General features: G+C 35.0%; 1 protein-coding gene across 1 annotated transcript in view; it reads left to right on the top strand.

Annotated features, from left to right (window-relative positions):
- Positions 1–19,635, top strand: part of CDK13 (cyclin dependent kinase 13) — a 108,586-nt gene that overhangs the window by 21,848 nt on the left and 67,103 nt on the right. The window contains exons 3-5 of the mRNA XM_023751009.1: positions 4,153–4,323; positions 5,556–5,710; positions 7,447–7,617. Of these exons, the coding sequence (XP_023606777.1) occupies positions 4,153–4,323; positions 5,556–5,710; positions 7,447–7,617 (497 nt within the window). The remainder of the gene's footprint in view (positions 1–4,152; positions 4,324–5,555; positions 5,711–7,446; positions 7,618–19,635) is intronic.

Raw genomic sequence — 19,635 nt, 5'->3', positions numbered from 1 at the left:
GTTTCCTAGTGAGTCTTTTAGGTTAGGTTCAGTATTCCTACTTATAGGAATGGATGCATCATGCTCTCATTAACTATTCTGCTGTTGACTAATGGATACTTAGATTCATATTTGTTTGCTATTAAACTCACCTTATATTAATATTTCATGTACATGTGAGTTATTTTTAGGGGAGTTGGAAGATCAGATTATGAACATTTAAGAATTGATAGAAACTGCCAAATTGTATTTCAATAAAACTATGTACCAATTTATGCACCCACATGTATGAAATTTCTTAAACAGCATTGCCATTTTTGAATTTTTGATAATCTTTAAAATATGTAATGATTAATTTTGCATTTTGCTGATTATTGAGACATAGCATCTTTTTGAATATTTATTGGCTATTTATTTTTTTCCAGTGAATTGCTTGCTTATATCTTATGCTGGCTTCTCAAGATTGTTTTCCTTTTTCTGATTGATTTGTAGATACTCCTTATGTTAGGGATCTTGACCTTTGCCTCAGTCTGTTTGATTGCCTTTGAGATTTATTTGTTTCGTTCTTGGCTACATTGGTGTTTTCCATTTTAAAAATTGTAGTGAAATCTGTTCTTTTTCTTTTAAAACTTCTGAGTATATAAAAAGGTTAACTTACATCTTACAAATATTTGTCTTTAGTTTTTAAATGAAGAGGGAAGATACGTCTCCCCACTATCACCCTGTGGACTAATAAATCCAATTAGTAACATCATTTATTGAATGCTCAATTTCACTGATTTGTGGTGCCATATATAAAAATTCTTATAGCTATCTGTGTTTCCGGACTCTCTTTTATTATCATATTTTATTATTTCTTTACCAGTATCTTTTCATGGCATATTGGCTCTCAAACTCAAATTTCTATTATGCGGGTAGGGATAATGTGAACGTGGAGAGATGGAATCAATTACTGATTAATGAACAGCCCTGCTATTCATCTTTAGCTTCAGTGATGCTGTACCTGAATTTAGGTCCATTGTTGTTAGAATGTTTTTGTTTGTTTTTTAAGAAGTCTGGAATCTGAATGTTTATGTAAATCTTCTGATTTAAAAGTATTGATAGTTGATAGTCTTTTACAAAACATTGTATAGAAAGTAATACAGCCGAAACCGGTTTGGCTCAGTGGATAGAGCGTCGGCCTGCGGACTGAAAGGTCCCAGGTTCGATTCCGGTCAAGGGCATGTACCTGGGTTGCGGGCACATCCCCAGTGGGAGATGTGCAGGAGGCAGCTGATCGATGTTTCTCTCCCATCGATGTTTCTAACTATCTATCTCTCTCCCTTCCTCTCTGTAAAAAATCAATAAAAAAAAAAGAAAAAAAAAGAAAGTAATACATATTCTTTGACATCATCCAAGCCTTTGGCTTTTGGTTTGAGATTTTTTTGGATAGGTGACTCACAGGGCAAATTTCACTTTATTATTCTTTTTCAGAAATTTCTTGGTAGTTTTTTGCTTTTATTCTTAGACAAATTTTCTATTCAGTCAGCTTGTCAAGTTTTATTTAAAAGACTATTCCTGCCTGGCTGGTGTGGCTCAGTGGATGAGCGCCAACCTATGAACCAGGAGGTTATTATTTGATTTTGGGCAAGATGCATGCCCAGGTTTCTGGCTCGATCCCCAGTAGGAGGCATACAGGAGGCAGCCGATCAATGATTCTCATCATTGATGTTTCTCTTTTTCCCTCTCCCTTCCTCTCTGAAATCAATAAAAAACCATATTTTTAAAAAAGACTATTCCTTGGGTTTTGTTTGGGACTCTATTAAATGTAATAGGTTAAGCCCTAGCCGGTTTGGCTCAGTGGATAAAGCGTCAGCCTGAGGATTGAGGGGTCCCAGGTTTGATTCCGGTCAAGAGCGTGTACCTTGTTTGCAGGCACATCCCCAATAGGAGGTGTACAGGAGGCAGCTGATTGATGTTTCTCTCTCATCAATGTTTCTAACTCTCTATCCCTCTCCCTTCCTTTCTGTAAAAAATCAATAAAATATATATTTTGAAAAAATATAATAGGTTAATTTGGAGACTAACGGTATTATAGTTTCCATACAAAAACATGGTTTCTTTTCAGTCAAATTTATTTTCATCAGTCAGATGTTTCAATTTTCTTCTCTTAGTCTTGTACATTTCTTATTAATGCTTTTTATTATTTTTAATGCTGTAGTATATGGAAACTTTTAAAAAATCACATTTTCAAATAGGTTATTGCAGATATTCAGTGAAAATACAATGTTTTTTAATTATGTAATGTTCTTGAAAAACAGTATTTCATTTCTCTTAAATCTGTGAATCTTGCTGAACTTAATAGTTCATATAATGACATATTGGAATATAGGCGGTCTTTTAAATTTTAAGTTATAAGTAAAGTTAAGACTTTTAGTTTATTTTTCCCCCCCAAAAAGTTGATTTGAATCCTCAGATAAATGAGAATTTTTGACTAAAACCTAATTACAAGTTAGCAACTTAGTCTTCTAAATAAATTATTTTAATAAGAGTATTTTCAGACAGAGTACAAATTGTACCTTTTCTAGAAAGAAGCTTTTATTGTCTTTCAATCCTGAATAAAATGCCCGTTAGATATCATATTACTCTGGGAATCCATTTGTGTAGTATTTATCCTGTTGCTTACCTGACTGTCTTCTAAAAAAACTGTAAGCTCTTTTCTGAGAGGAACTGTGTCTTAATTGTTATTATTTCTGAGGAACTGTGTCTTAATTGTTATTATTTCTGTTGTTAAATCTCCAGTGCCTTTTGTAATACCCAGCACATAGAGGTATACAATCTGTAATAGGAGACAGTAAAATTGAAGAGTAGGCTCTGATACCATTAAAACTACAAACCTTCTTTTGAGCATGTTTTTTTCTGTTAAAGAACCTTCTGGTGAGTAACAGGATTATGAAGAAAAGGATCAATTTTTTTTATACAATAATATTAATTTTGAAAATTAGTAAGAGTTTTATTGTAAGAAATTAAATCATATATTTTGATAACTTCTTAGTAACTTCTGACTACAGCAGTGTAGTTTCACTAAACTTTCTTATTATGGGACTCATACCTGCTATGAAAGTATATTAAGTCCACATTTTATTATCAATTTAAGATTCTCTTTCAACATGTCATATTATTAGATAAAAGATTTTGTAATATCTGAGAGGTTTAAAATAATGAGTTACCAAGGTAGATATAGTACTTTAAAAATCAGAGCTCTTTATCCATTCATAAAAAGTACTAAACTAATAACTAAGCTAAAATTTTCACCAGCAATTCTAGTAAGCTAGAGCCTTAAAAAAGTTTTAAAAGAATCAATGTTTGATTTTAGAAAAATTAACCTGAAAAGGGATGAAGCTAAATTAGTTGTTTGTGGTTATTTAAATGGGCAAGATGAATAATAGCTTGTAGTTTTATTATTTCTTACAACAAAACAACTTTTTTTTTTTTTTTTTAAATATATTTTATTGATTTTTTACAGAGAGGAAGGGAGAGAGACAGAGAGTTAGAAACATCGATGAGAGAGAAACATCGATCAGCCGCCTCCAGCACATCTCCTACTGGGGATGTGCCCGCAACCCAGGTACATGCCCTTGACCGGAATCGAACCCGGGGCCCCTCAGTCCACAGGCCGACGCTCTATCCACTGAGCCAAACCGGTTTCGGCAACAAAACAACTTTTGTTTCTTCACTGGAATAAAACCAAATGCTATTATAAAATTAATTTTCTTGTAAAACAGTTTACTTTTTGTTCTAATACAGCCTTATGGTAATTATATATTATTTTTAAAAATACACAGATTTTTACAGAAAAATAAGAGTCCGCCATATACCCTGCACACAGTTTCCTCAGTATAAACAACATTAGTATGGTACATTGGTTAAAATTAATGAGCCAATATTGATAATCCATACTTTGTTCAAATTTCCTTAGTTATGAAATTATACATAGTTTTTTACCACCTAATTTTAAATTTGCATTTGAATATAGTATAATATTTTATCTGGAAAATAAGAAACATAGTTCAGTATTTTGCCATTGTATGCTACTTAAATATAAGACATGGCTGCATTTTTATTTTTCAGTAAAATAAAGTTTTATTGGTTTGCGTTTTTTGTTTATTTTTGTCTGACTCCTTTGTTTTTTAGCTTACGAGGAAATATTTCAGTAAAAGCAGTTAAAAAAGAAGTAGAAAAGAAATTACGATGTCTACTTGCTGATTTACCACTGCCCCCTGAGCTACCAGGAGGAGATGATCTCTCAAAGAGTCCAGAGGAAAAGAAAACAGCAACACAGTTACATAATAAAAGGAGGCCTAAGTATGTGCTTGCTTTCTACCTGCTCTTAAATTGACCAGAGGTGATTCTGGATCCTTATAAAACACAAAATTAAGATTTAAAATAATAAAAAGTGTATTTATTTGTTCGACTTAAATATCTGAATAAACTCTTATTAGAGTTTTGAAAAAAATTTCTTAGTTGCCTGCATACCTATTCAAAATGACTAATAAAATTAAATTTAACTTTCTCTCACAGTTTGTAATGTATTGATTTTGGGGGTTATTGTATGTGTTAAAGATAACTTTTATAATGAAGATATTTTTATAACAGAAACACTGAAATTGGACAGGTGGTAGTCAGCATTAAGTAATCCCAAACAAAATTAGTAATGGGCAAGCTGCTGGTCTTTCCTTGGCTGCATCAGTCAAGCAGGAAGAATGTTGATTTCTTTTTTTTTTTTTTTTAACTTAACCAATCGAATGTGTTAGAGTTACATCCGTTGTAAGCATTGCTGTTCAGGTGGCACTTATTGTAAGAATATAAGATGATTTTTCTAGTATGGAGCAGAAAGCTAGAAAACTTTTAAAAATAGTCTTTCTTTGAGTATTAATAGCTTTATTCTATTATATGAATTTCTGTTACTACAGAATATTAAAATACTACAAAACTACATTTTTTTAAAGAATGTCAAATATCATATGTATAACACACACATACATGCACACACACTTAAAGTGTGGATTCCTGAGTGTTGATTTTATTAATACTTGTGTACTGTCAGACTAAAGTCTTTCTGGTGTTTCCATTTTCAAGATAATTTTATCTACCATAAGTCTAAATTTGTCAGTGAGCCTTATAGTTAGATTTTTGGTAACGCTCATTATCAAAATTCTGTGTTTTGAAAGCAGATATATATAGTCAATGAATGAAAAAGAAAACTTTCTGGAGGTTGGTTAGAGAACTTAACTTTGGCTCTTTATACCAATGTTGGTTTTTTCCACTCACTGCAAATGAGGTTTTATTTCTGAAAGTCCTTCATATCAGCTTTACATCTTTTCTTCCACAGTTTTAAGTGCTATTGTACAAAAGAAGAGTCAGTGTGGAGATTGATACCTTGACTTTCATGATATTTTATAGTACCAAATCCCGGAGTTACTTGCATTCAAATGTGGAAGGGTATGGGGAAATAAAGGATGTAGGATTAGGTGATGGGAGGAGATTGAGTATTTAACAATTTATTCAGTTTGCTTGATTGTATATAAAAACTTCAGAACTGTATTTGATAGAATATGTGGGCCTCGCTATGGTGAAATCAAAGAAAAAGATATTGACTGGGGAAAACGATGCGTGGATAAGTTTGATATCATCGGAATTATTGGAGAAGGAACCTATGGACAAGTTTACAAGGCCAGGGATAAAGACACTGGTAAGAATGCCAAATGTGTGGATCTTTAGGACTATGGACTGTATTTGTGTTTCTTTTCTAATGAATAACTAACTTCAGCAATTTTCAGGAAAACAGTTAAATTTTTATTATGTTTTTGTTTCATCTTGTTATTTTATATATGCACTTAAGTAATAATTGAGTACATGTAAGTGGGTGTGCATATTTATATTCTAAAAGTGTTTAGTATTTGTAATATGTAGTATGCTGGGATTTAGGTTTCTTTTTTTATGGTGAATAAATTCTTAACGTTGTCAGTAATCAGAGGAAAAAAAGTATATTGATGTTATTAGACTTAGTAATAAATCTTGTTGTAGTAAGCCTTATACAACACTTATTTTGGCCAAAATCTTTTTTTTTTTTCTTCTGTAGAAATTACCCTTTATTTGGAGGCCAGATTTAGCAGCTGAATCTTTCAGAACATAATCAGGAACCTGAGAGAAAGTTTTAAAAGGCCTTGCAGAAGAGGAAAATGTAACTGTCAGAGGCTGTATATTTTACAAAGTAATGCTCTGAGCCAGAGTATAATCTTATAATTCCTTGTTGAAATAACCAATAGATTAAAATAGCATAGCTATTCAGGCCATTTAATACGGGGAGGACTACCTTATGCTTAGAACCTCCTGAAGGCATTTACGGCGTGGAGTAATAATATTGATAATGATGATTCTGCTTTATCAAAAACAGATTAAATTATAACCTTTAAACCTGTTTAGTAAAACAAGAAGTCCCACATTTTAGAATTCCCTTTAAAAGAGTCAAATACATTTTAATTACTAAAGGTAAAAACATTTTTCTTTTAAAAAATTTGTAAATACAGAATTCTTTTTTCTCCAAAGTAGAATGAACAAACCTTTATTATAGTGATGAATATATTCTTATAATAGAATTTGTATATATGCATGTGTGTATTTTACTTATTATTTAGGGTTTATCTGACACAAATATGTGTAAATTATTAGGCTATTAGAGCAGTGGGAAGAGCAGATTTTGAGACAGCTAAACCAGATTTTGAATCCCACTTTCACTACTGGATAATTGGCCAACTTTAGGCAAGTTAATATGTCTTAGCATTTCTCACCTGTGCAATCTACAGAATTTTCTCTTCTGTTCAGAGGGATTTTATGCATATACTAGAGGCCCAGTGCACGAAATTCGTACACTGGTAGGGTCCCTAGCGGCTGCTGGCCAGGTACTCCCTCCCTTCCCCCAGCCGCCCGCCACAGCTGGCCAGGGCGTCCCTCCCTTCCCCTGGCTGGCCCCGCCACCTCATTAAACTCCCGGACAAACTCCCGGTTGAGGGGACAATTTGCATACTATGCTTTTATTATATAGGATAAGCTTATTGTATATATTTATCTTCTCCTTCTTTACTTTTCAAAAATGGCAGTGTAATTTATCCACTCTTTCTCATCATTCTTTTTTCATTTATCTTGGAGAACATAAAATAACAATACATATGCACCTACCCTATATCTTTATACAGTTGTATGGTATTCCACAGCTTGGATAAATATCTCTTAGGTTATTTAGCCAGAGATCTAATTTCTTAAACTCTCAACATTATAATGTGGTATGTTGGAAACTAAATATATATTTTGGATTGTAACTTGAAGAGGTAGGAACAAATATTATGAATTAAAATAAATTTAAAATTAAGAAAAATGTCCTGTGGTTTTTGTTAGCTAGTAACTTGATTTTATTTAATTTTCTAATAGGAGAAATGGTTGCCTTAAAAAAAGTACGTCTCGATAATGAAAAGGAAGGCTTTCCGATTACAGCAATTCGAGAAATTAAAATTCTTCGGCAGCTTACTCATCAGAGTATTATCAATATGAAGGAGATAGTTACTGATAAAGAAGATGCTTTGGATTTTAAGAAGGATAAAGGTATGTGTGCATATTTAATGAACCATTCTGTGTATTCATGATTAAGCTATCTTGCAGATTTTGTTATAGGTGTTGACCGCTTAAGTAAATGTAGTTGAATTGAAGAGTTAATTTATTTACTTTAGTGGTTTTTGAGTCACCCAAGTAGACATCAAAGCACATTTACCAGTATTACACATAAAATATTCACTAGTAGTATTTGGTTTTTGAGCATCAGTGTGATTGAGAAATAATTTATAGTTGTCTTAGAATATTTATACCTTACATTTTTAATGTTATAATGTCTTAACATACGAGGAAATTTATGGTAGACTTATATATTAATTCTAAAAGTGTGGAGTCAAAAATCTTACCTGAAATTGCATTGAATAAACTGTACCTGGTACATGGTTGGCTTTTAGCAGAAAAGTTGAAAAGAAATTAGTGTATACTATTAGGGAACATGATGGGTGAAAGAAAAGCTCTACTGGCCAGTAGGTTTTAGATCTTCAGAGTAAGATTTTGGAGCCAGTGCTACCTCCTTTATAATCTATGGTTTTTGAAGAGCAGAATTTTTTTTCAAACAAACTAGCAGCCCTCGCTGGTTTGGCTCAGTGGATAGAGCATTGGCTTGGAGACTGAAGGGTCCCAGGTTCGATTCTGGTCAAGGGCACATGCATGGGTTGGGGGCTCAATCCCCAGTAGGGGGCGTGCAGGAGGCAGCTGATCAATGATTCTCTCTCACCATTGATGTTTCCATCTCTCTCTCCCCCTCTCCCTTCTTCTTGAAATCAATAAAAATATATTTAAAAAAAAATCCTAACTCTAGTATAAAACAGATTTAAGTGGGTATGTTCTGATTGAACATGGTCTTAACTTCCTTCTATCCTCAACCACACATATTCTCATTCTTATTCTCTCTCTCTCTCTCTCTCTCTCTTTCTCTCTCTCTCTCTCTCTCTCTCTCTCTCTCTCTCTCTCTCTCTCTCACATACACACACACACACACACACACACACACACACACAGTCTTATTCTGGTGAGAGTGTTCTTATGCACTCTGGAGATCATCAAAATTATCTTTTTAATCTGTCACTTCCATTAGTTTTTGACTCTGGAGATCATCAAAATTATCTTTTTAATCTGTCACTTCCATTAGTTTTTGCCATAATAAAGCTCATCTTCTTATTGTGTAGTTGAAAGGATACTGGTTTGACTTAGGCTAGTATGTCTGGGATTTGTGACATAGCTTATTAGCAGTGCAGCCTTATTAGCTGTTTATCCCTTCATTCATTAAAGGGAAACATTACTTCTCTAACTGGATAGGAAAATTTAATTAAAATTTTATATCTGAGGATTGTGTGGAAATGTTTTTTATTACCCTAGTACTATAATCAAATTAATATTTGCTTTTCCTCCATCATACCCTGAACCTCCTGTTTCTTTGATCTGTGGGGACACACTGCCTGCCCATTTCTTCAATCCCATCTTTGCCATTTTTCTGATTGCTCACCAAACTTCAGTTACATTGGCCTTTTGAATTATTACATATGCCATTGCACTTCTCTACCTTAAACATGCTGCTTTCCTGGACTTAAACATCTGCACTCCCAGCACATACATACCACACATTTACACAAATATGCATGCACCTGATTTAAAAGGCTAACTTCTCATTCAATAGGTCTCAACATGAATGTTGCTTTATTCATTAGTAAGGCCTTACCTGACCAGTCTTTCTATTTTCTGCTGAATATAGACACACATAATTTAAGAGCCCTAGCTAGAGACTTGGAGAGGGGGTTGTAAGTGGAGACTGACAATGAGTACGAGGCTCTTTTTGTGGTGATGACAGTGCTCTAAAATTCAGTGTGAAGATGGTTGCATAACTGCAAATACATTAAAACCAGTTGAATCGTACACTTTATAAATGGGTAAATGTACAGTATGTGAATTAGATCGCAATAAAATTATTAAGACACACACACAAAAAAACCCAACTAGCTTTCAATAATTCCATGTTCTACCCTGGCCAGTGTTGTTTAGTGGTTGAGCATCTACCCATGAACCAGGAGGTCACGGTTCAATTCCCAATCAGGGCACATGCCCAGGATGTGGGCTTGATCCCTAATAGTGTATGTGCAAGAGGAAGCATATCCATGATTCTCTCTTCTCACTGATGTTTCTCTCTTTCCCTCTCCCTTTCTCTCTTTGAAATCAATAAAAAAAGAATTCCGTGTTCTGATGAAAATACTGTGTGAGTTGAGAGGGATAACTGTTGGGGGAAGTGGTGGATCTGTAGAAAATGAAGCTGTAGAAGTAGGTTAGGACCAAAATTGGTGCTTGACCTTAAATCTATGCCAAGAAACTAAAATATTAACTTTCACCTTCTTTAACAAAAATAGTGCAGTGCTTATCGTGTATTTGAACTAGCATTATAGTAATTTTATTTGACCTTTAGCAGTTTGACAGATAAAAAATTGTATTTTATCTTTTTAATATTTCTTATTACTATGAAGATCAATGGTTTTTTGTGCTGTATTTTATCTTTTTAATAATTATTTCTTATTACCAAGGAGATTGATGATTTCTTGTGCCCATATAATTTCTTTACTCATATAATACTTGTTTATGTCTTTTGCCCATTTTTATTAGTGTATTAATGTTTTTCTTAGTTGGTGTTAAATATGGTTTTTTGTTGTTGTTAATCCTCACCCAAGGATATTTTTCCATTGATTTTTAGAGACAGTAGAAGGGATGGGGAAAGACAGAGAGGGAGAGAAACATCGATTGATTGGTTGCCTCCCTCTGGCACATGCCCTGACCAGGGCCAGGGATGGAGCCTGCTGCAACCGAGTTACCTGCTGTTGACTGGAATCGAACCCAGGGTCCTTCAGTACTTGGGCCAACGCTCTATCCACTGAGCCAAACCCGCTAGCACAGATGTTAAATTTTTTTTACATAGTAGGAATGTTTATATTTTGAGTGACTAGCAGAAAAACTATATAGCCATCTGGTTTCCTTCTTTTCCATGTGTTTCCTAACGTTAGTGCTCAGTAAATGTTGAATTGAATTGAGGAGAAAAGTATTTATAAAACAGATTGTAGTCTGTTCCAGATTAACCAAATTAACCTGTCATGATTGTGAATTTTGCATAATCAGGAAAAGATATAGGAAGGTGCTTTAGTTATATTTAGTGAATTATAGCAAATAATCTTTTGCAGGGGAAAAAATGACTTCCTTTTCTGGGTCACAAGGAAACAGAGTTAGTATCATGTGTTGAAATTCAGAGTTTATAGAACATAGAGAAATCAGAATATATAGGTGTCTACCAGGAGATAACCTATGGCAAAGAATTTAAAGGAAAAGGAATCTGTGGCAAAGTAGGGAAGGTGTAGTGGAAATAGAAAGGGGTGGAGGTGGGGCTTTCCCCTGCCAATATTTCCTAAATAGGTGAATAAGAAATAATGTTCTTTTGAGGCAGATGTAATAAGGTAATAATAATGGAAATTACATGTAGTGGTTAAGAATATAGTTTGAATCCTTGGTTTTTCCATCATTACATACTGTTTTCCTCATCTGGAAATGGTGTAATAGTACCTAACTCATAGATTTGTTATATTAAATGAAATAATGCATATGAAACACTTATCCTAGAATATTACACATAGTAAGTACACAATAAAATTTGCTTTTATAGCTTGTTGGTACATCATGAGAGCAGAAATAGATCGATAATATAATAATAATTGTTTATAATTAAGCAGAGAGGATGGAGGTTTGGAAGAAATTAATATTTTACTTTTAGTCCTCTAATGAAATTTATGTGGAGATCAGACATCAGGAATGGTGTTGACCCAGAAGTAAAAAAAGAATTTTTTTCTGAAAGTTTAGAAGTAGTCTCTAATTATTAATTGTAAAAGTTTCAAGAAGAGTGAAAAGCTCCAGTCACATCTAACTAGCTGTGATTGATTGGCTAAACTAGCTGTATAAGGAAGTGTTCACTATCACCTACCTTTACCCAGTGTCCGGTGTGCCCTGTGAGGCAAGGTCCCACACGGCCACCACAAGGTGTCCTTGCAATTGCACCTAGACCAGGTGGATGAGCACGACAAGGAGGATGCCAGCTGCCACTTCCAGATTCTTGGGAAAGTATTGCATTCTGAGTGGCAGAGAGCCGTGTATGATGAGCAGGGAGAGTGGATGAGGTTTCTGCTGTGTGCTCAACCAAGATTAGGACTGGAAGGTATATTGGATGTTACTCTTTAAAAATATATCTCTATAAGACAGTCAAGCTTTCACGAAGACAAAGAGATTCTGAAGAAGAGCTGGCTGATATTAAATAGGCCTATCTGGACTTCAAAGGGGACATGGATTAGGTCATGGAGTCTGTGCTATGTGTGCAGTATACAGAGGAATCAGGATAAGGAACATTATTCAGCAAGCTATTTATGCTAGAGAGGTCCCATCCTATAATGCCTTTGTCAGAGAATCGAAGCAAAAGATTAATGCTAGGAAAAGGAGGGCTCAGGAATTGGCTAAAGAAGCAGAATTGAGCAGGAAGGAGTTGGGACTTGAAAAAGAAGATAACTTGAGAGCAATCATTGAGAGAGAGCGAGACAAAAGGTTGGTCAAAAGAAAATGGACAATTTTCTGTCTCCGATGGAAGCAGAGTACTCAGGAATGAAAAGAAATAGTGGAGTTTTCTCTTCAAAAGTCCTTAAGTGTCAATTGGTGCCATTTTAGGCAAGGTATAGTCCAGATTTAAAGACAAAAGTCAATTCAATCCTCGAGAACAGTTGTCTTTCCTGTCTAAATTATTCATATTGAGTATGGTAACCACATCTTAGTATATCCTAGAAATCCCCTGACATTCTGTGAGGTCCTCCTATGAAGGAATTTGATGGTGATCAGTGAGGGAAGAGGGGGAGGTTGGTATACTTCTGACAACATTTTTGTGGATCTTCTATACAAGGATATTTATCTAGAATGTGGGTCTGCCTATACATCCTTTACCAGTTGTCATTTTGCCACACAAGAGTGAGCTGCAGAATATTCTGAGTGATGTGTGTGTTTATTATAACAGGCACTTCAGGCATCTTTATAAGACTTATACATGATTAAATAAATTAACAAGTAAAACATGACTGTTAAGTTTCAAATGATCATTGGGAAATTACTGCTGAATGTCCTTAGGCAGGTCACTGAGTTTGTCTGAACTTGTGTTCTCATCTAGGAAAGGCTGGTGGATTTTGGGTAAATGACTTAAGCCATCAGTGGCTTGTTATCTTGTACTCATGGTATTGATTTGTGAGAATAGTACAGACATTTTCATTTACATTTAATTTAATTGTATGTATTCATTAGAACATATGGAAGTTTTTAGGGACTGTTCAACTGAAAATCGCTTGATTTATAGACTAGTAAATACATTTAATGCTGTATGCATGAAACAAGCCTTTTGTTACTGAGCTTTATGTGTCATAACTTATCTGAGATGAGCACGACATGTTTTCAGTTTGGATTATAACAGGTTAAAAATGCTCTTTAATTGTATTAAAATATAATTTAATGCATTAGAATGCTTATATATATTTAAAAAATTACCCCTCCTCTGAAAAATAAAATAAATATTAATCACATCTAAAAAATATCTTCACAGCAATATCTACACTGAGCACTATAGCCTAGCCGTGTTGACACATATAATTAACTACCACACTGTATTGGAGTGATTTCAGCAGAGTAACAGAAAATCCAGTTGAAATTGTTAAAACCAAATGGGACTCTATTAGCTTACTTAAGAAGAGGTCCAGAGAATAAGCAGACTTTAGGGTTAGTTGATTCAGTGGCTTACGGATGTCATCAAAGACCCCAGTTATGTTACCCATGCATCTGTTTCATACTCATTGTAGTATGACTTGGAGTGGCAGTGAAAGAGGGCCTTGGCTTCCTTTCCATGGCTCTCTGAAGTCCAAGAAGGCTTCTCAGGGGCCTTATTGGTATTAAATCTAGGACATAATGTAAAATTCCAATTGGAATTTTAGCTGGACTGGCATGCTAATAAAAGGAGTTTTTAGGGGTGAAAAAGACAGGTTTAGGAAGCTTTAGAAATTAGGGGGTCCATGGGGGAGAAATACAGGGTTGCAAAGCTGGGAGCTGCAGAAGGTATATATTCACAGAATAAGGGAGGTGCCAGAAGGCATACATTCATAGAATAAGGGGGCTGGGAGCTGCCAAAATGTATACATTTATAGAATAAAGGGAAGGGAAGCCACTCATTCAGAAAAGGAAGTGGAAGGCCAAAGGGAGCAAAAAAAAAAGAGAGGAACCCCACATAGGGTTTGAGCTCTGAAGCTGCTTATATAGTAACCAGTTAGAGGGGATATCAGGACACAACTGTAGCCTTTATAAACCTTAGAGAAGATGGACTTAGTGCAGTGATGGCTAACCTTTTGAGCTCGGCGTGTCAGTGTTTTGAAAAACCCAGCTTAACTCTGGTGCCGTGTCACATATAGAAATTTGTTGATATTTGCAACCATAGTAAAACAAAGACTTACATTTTTGACATTTATTTTATATATTTAAAATGCCATTTAACAAAGAAAAATCAACCAAAAAATGAGTTCGCGTGTCAGAGGTGACACGCGTGTCATAAGTTCGCCATCACTGACTTAGTGGGTCTCTCTCTCCCTCCCCATGTAGGAGTCTGTGCTTGTTTCCCAATACATTTCCACCTTTTTCTATACCACCTTTTTTTCATGGCTTCATTCTTTGAATCCACCTGGACAAGAACCCAGGAAATCACCTTTGCATCCTGCCCAGAGGAAAACAACGCATTTCAATTCCACATTTCACTGCTGTTAAAAATTAAGTGGTTACATTTGTCTTGTCCCAGAATGTCATTGAGGTTGCACATACCTCTCATTGTATAGCCAACTCTTACAGCATGTTACATTAAAAGGTGACAATTTAATGGAGCACTCATGATTAATTTAAAGAGAAGTTGAGTAAAATAATAAATAGCCTTTTTAGGTGGTGACGATATTGTTATGGGTAAAGCAAGTTATAGGTAAAGTTTTTAGAAAGCCAGGTAACTTTGAAAGATAAAGTTGCTTTAAACATATTGAATTTATAAATTAAATTAATCCAAAATTCACAAAGGTTAGTTCATGTGCAAGTCTTTAGAAATAATAATTTTGACTCTTTAACTCTATACAATTGTCTTTGAGGTAGACCAAAAATTTTATGAAAACAGTACGAAAAAAGTAGAAGCAAATATACTTTTTGAAAATTAGAGAAACTTTTAACAAATCTAAAAAATGAGTTAGTATTTTATGTCATTTGAAAAAGGAGCCAGGTTCTGTCCTAAGCTCCTTACATATTAATCCTCATTAAAAAAATCTGTGAGGAGCAGAGAAAGAAATGAGGTACAGGAAAAGTTAGAACCATTCTTTGATAGACACAATACTTGATAAATGAAAATAGTGACTAGAAATATTCTTTTTCAAGTATATAGTCATTTCAGTTTATTTTAATAGGATGTGAAAAATCGAATTTCCATGTATCACAGTATATTTGTGGGAAAAAGCATTGGAAATTCAAATTTGAGGCCAATTCACACCTATTCCCTCGTACTCCCAGTTTTGGTAGCATTAATAGAGTTCTACTCTTTTTACTCCTACCACCTTTCATGTAGTGGAAGCACATTTATTTACTCAGCTTACTATCACTGGAGGCCTGAATAAGTTAGGAATGGAGGCCCTGAAGTGTGAAGAGCCAGAAGCTCTCAAGTTTTTAGAGTTTGAAGCTTGGAGAGCTTGGGTTTTCTTTGAACCTCTTTTTGGTGTCAACACCTCTGAATTTGAGATAATTTGTTTCCAGGCTGGTCTAATCATCAAACCTTTCTCTTCTGCCATTTCAGGAATTGATAAATTTCTCTCTTTATTGCTGCTGCCACTCTCAGCCACAATTTCTTATAATATGTAATGTGCATGCACTCCTTTTTAGGTTTTCTACCACTAATACCAATGAGACAGAGAGGTGTGCGAGTTCCTTCCTTCTCTGACAACACTCACACCCCCCAACCCCTCTCAGACATTTTTTCCTGTCTCTCTGACCTATGGGAATACAGACTTACGAATGTGACTTTGAGGTAAATAAAAATGCTGAAATAAGATCCATGAATACTTTTAGAAGAAATTAATATCTGTTGAATACCTATTAAATGCCATGCATTGTTGTAGTTGCTGGGAGCAGGCAGTAAATTAGACAGACAAGGTCTCTACCCTATGGCCTACATTAGCAGTATAGTGAGTATGACTTTGGCTGTCTTGGATATTCTATCCTAAGAGCTTAGGATTGGGGCTGGTGGTGGTGGCGGGGGCGGGGGCAGGGGGGGGGGTTAAAGAAACAAGGAAAAGAACACAAGTTCAAAGGAGAGTGAAGGAGTGTCCCTATCCATCCTCAGTGGTAATATATGGGTTGGGACTCCAAATGTTAGGTTAATTCACTTCCTCCTGTTAAAGCTAGAAATGTTTTCTAGCAATTATGGATTAAAGGCAAAGATGGCCACAGGAAGAAATGTTTTGCTTTTTTTTCCTTTGCAGATTTCAGGCAGAAAAGTTTTTGAATTTCATACAAATGTCTTAAAAATTTACATATTACAAATATTTAGTACTTGATTTTTTAACTTGTTTTCTCAAATAAAGAGCAGTGTATTTTTTTGTATCCTTAGTTTTACAGTTAGAACTGTTAAATCATGTCTGTTAACTTCTTTCTTGATTATTTCTGATGTTGAATTTGAGAAACAGAATTCTAATATATCTTACACTTTTCTTTTGAATTTATAAAGATATTTGGAGTTGTAATTAATGATTTTCTAAGACTCTTCATAAAGAAATTCATACCTATTTATTTGTCCTTCTGTTATAAACCTGCCCTAACCTTCAATCTTGGATTGATCACTTTTTTTAATATTAAACTTACTGGGGGTGGAAATCATATAACCATGTAGATTATTTTCTCCTCAGACTTATGGCCTATAGCAGTGATGGCGAACCTTCTGAGCTCGGCGTGTCAGCATTTTGAAAAACCCTAACTTAACTCTGGTGCCGTGTCACATATAGAAATTTTTTGATATTTGCAACCATAGTAAAACAAAGACTTATATTTTTGATATTTATTTTGTATATTTAAATGCCATTTAACAAAGAAAAATCAACCAAAAAAATGAGTTCGTGTGTCACTTCTGACACGCGTGTCATAGGTTCGCCATCACTGGCCTATAGAGCTGGAACTCCAGGACTGCTGGGCAGTCCTTAATCAGCTTCTTCTTCCCTTCTACAAAGCAAACACTCTATTCTCCTAAGAGAAGAAATTGCTTCATTCTCTACAAAGCTTACACTTACCGATGAGCGTTTACTCTCTCAACTTCTAACTTTCCATGCCTTTCCTTCACTCCTTACTATTTCACTCCTTTATTTCAGAGTAGGTAGTATTTCTCCTTCCTGCTCAGAGCTGATGCTTTCAGGTTCTGAGGAACCAACGTGTGTCATCTCTTCCTTTCAAACTCTTCCCTCTTCACTGGCTTCTTACTTTCAGCACTAAACCTACTCAAATCTCTGTCTTAAACAGACAAATCTTGCTCTGATTTGAGTCAGCCAATGGCTCCATTACTCTTTGTTGCCAAATTTTTTGAAAGAGTAATCAGTATTTGCTGTCTGTACTTTCTCACTTTTTCATTCATTAATTGGTCTGAATTTTCCTACCACTTTATAAAAATAAAGTCACTAAGGATCTCTTGCCAAACCAGTAGTAATTTCTTAGTTTTTTCTTTCTTTTCATGGGCAATATTTATTATGTTGATTTGCTTCTTGAATGTTTTGGCTTTTCTGAAAAAGCTCTAGTCAGATTTTTTTCTCTCTGTCTGACTATTGCTTCATAGCTTAAATCTAATTGGCCCTTTCTTTGCCTTATTCTTAAATGTTGGTGTTCCTCAGGGTTATGTTGTTGGTGGTCTTATCTCTTCTTCCCAGATACTCTCATAGCTCTAAGGTTATCATCATCATTAGCTCTAGCCCTGAGCTCCAGAAAGCTACAACTATTCACTAGATCCCTCCATGTTCACATTTTACAAAGGTATCTCAAACTGAGCACGCCCCTGTCCCCATCATTCGCTTGCTCCAAGCCCTGCTATAAATCTCAGCTTAGATTTCTCTTCATGATTCCCGAGTCAGATTTCATCTTTCAGGATAACACTGCATTTTAAAGCCTATTAGTTAAAGCATTATGATATAATTATTTAGTTATCTATCTGTAGTGCTACCTTATCTATTTTTGTTACTGTATTAGGCTACTCTTATTCTTTTTTGTACTAATAAAAATATATTTCTGTTGACTGTTTTGTTGTATAAAGTCTCACAAAAGTAAAATCCTAAAATAATTGATATAATATAAAGAGTTCATATAAATATATAGTCTAAAAAATAAATTAGGATTTGCAAGGGAAACTTGTAGCTTTTTGGTTCACATTCACTATTCCTATTCCTTATGTCTGCTTTCAGCCATTACTGATTTATTATTTTTGAACAAATAGTCTCTAGGTTAATATATATCATTTATAGAATGGATAATTGAAAGTAGATTGGTCTTTCACATCCTTTTCTCGAAATGTTTTTTTAATTAGGAATAATTTTACTATAAAAATTTTAAAACACATTTTTATAAACTGTGCTAGCTATGATTTCACCTTTTCCTAATTGGTCATGATTTTGGAATTAGTAATAGGTAGACAATTTAGTTTAATCTATTTAAATTGGTGTGCCAGTGAAATTGTTTACTTTCTTGGTGTAACCCACGCTCCCCTTGCCATATATTTTTAATATAATTTATTTTACCCAAAATATTGTTCTAACATGTAATAAATATTAAAATTTTGAGGTTATTTCCCTTATTTTTATACTAAATCTTCAAAATCCACAGAACATCTCATCTCAGTGAGTCTAGCCATGTTTCAGGAGCTCCATAGGTACTTGTGGCCAATGGCTTCTGAATGAACAGTATAGTCATAGATAGAAGAGATTGGCCTTTTGTTGAGGATCCACCTTTTATCTAATCTAAGTCCATGTAGCTGTGGAGCTGACTCCACTTTCATTTCCCTAGGGGCATGTCACTTAGATCCTTTCAGTTCTCCTGTCCAGAGTTTGAGACTTTCCTAAGATTTTTCATATCGTAACTGAAATGTGAGCCTAAGAGCAAGAAGGGTCTGTTGCTGCAGCAACCACCTGAGGCTGTATGGGTTCTGAGGATACAGCCAGCACTGAGAAATGGAGAGAGAGGGACCCTTTTTAAAAAAAAATTTTTTTTAAAATTGATTTCAGAGAGGAAGGGAGAGGGATAGAGAGATAGAAACATCAATGATGAGAGAGAATCATCGATCGCCTGCCTCCTGCACGCCCCCTACTGGGCATCGATCGCCTGCCTCCTGCACGCCCCCTACTGGGGATCGAGCCTGCAACCCAGGCATGTGCCCTTGACCAGAATCAAACCTGGGAACCTTTAGTCCCCAGGCTGATGCTCTATCCACTGAGCCAAACGGCTAGAGCTAGAGAGAGGGAATCTTGCCATAAAAATTTTGAAAGCTCGATTTTACTCCTTACCCCAAACAAAGGAAAATTTTTAGAAGATTGATAAGTTTTCTTTTTTTGTTCAAGCCAGTGTGCATTGGGTTGTAGAACATCCAAGTTTGAGAGGTATGGGTTAGGGAGGTCCATCTTAAAATAGCCTGTCTTAGAATGCCCCAATAGCATCACGTTATTCTGAAGTTGATGATTGGAACTTGACCAAGTAGAGAAGTCAGGTCAAGTTGATTCCCAATCCTCAAATGTTTGGCTTGACTTCTTTTAAAAAAAATATATTTTATTGATTTTTTTTTTAGGGAGAGGAAGGGAGAGGGATAGAGAATTAGAAACATTGATCAGCTGCCTCCAGTAGCGGATGTGCCCACAACCAAGGTACATGCCCTTGACCGGAATTGAA

Source organism: Myotis lucifugus, unplaced genomic scaffold (genome assembly GCF_000147115.1).
Source record: "Myotis lucifugus unplaced genomic scaffold, Myoluc2.0 scaffold_18, whole genome shotgun sequence".
NCBI lineage: Eukaryota > Metazoa > Chordata > Mammalia > Chiroptera > Vespertilionidae > Myotis > Myotis lucifugus.
The sequence above is the reverse complement of the archived record's forward strand: the minus strand, read 5'-3'. Positions and strand labels throughout refer to the sequence as shown.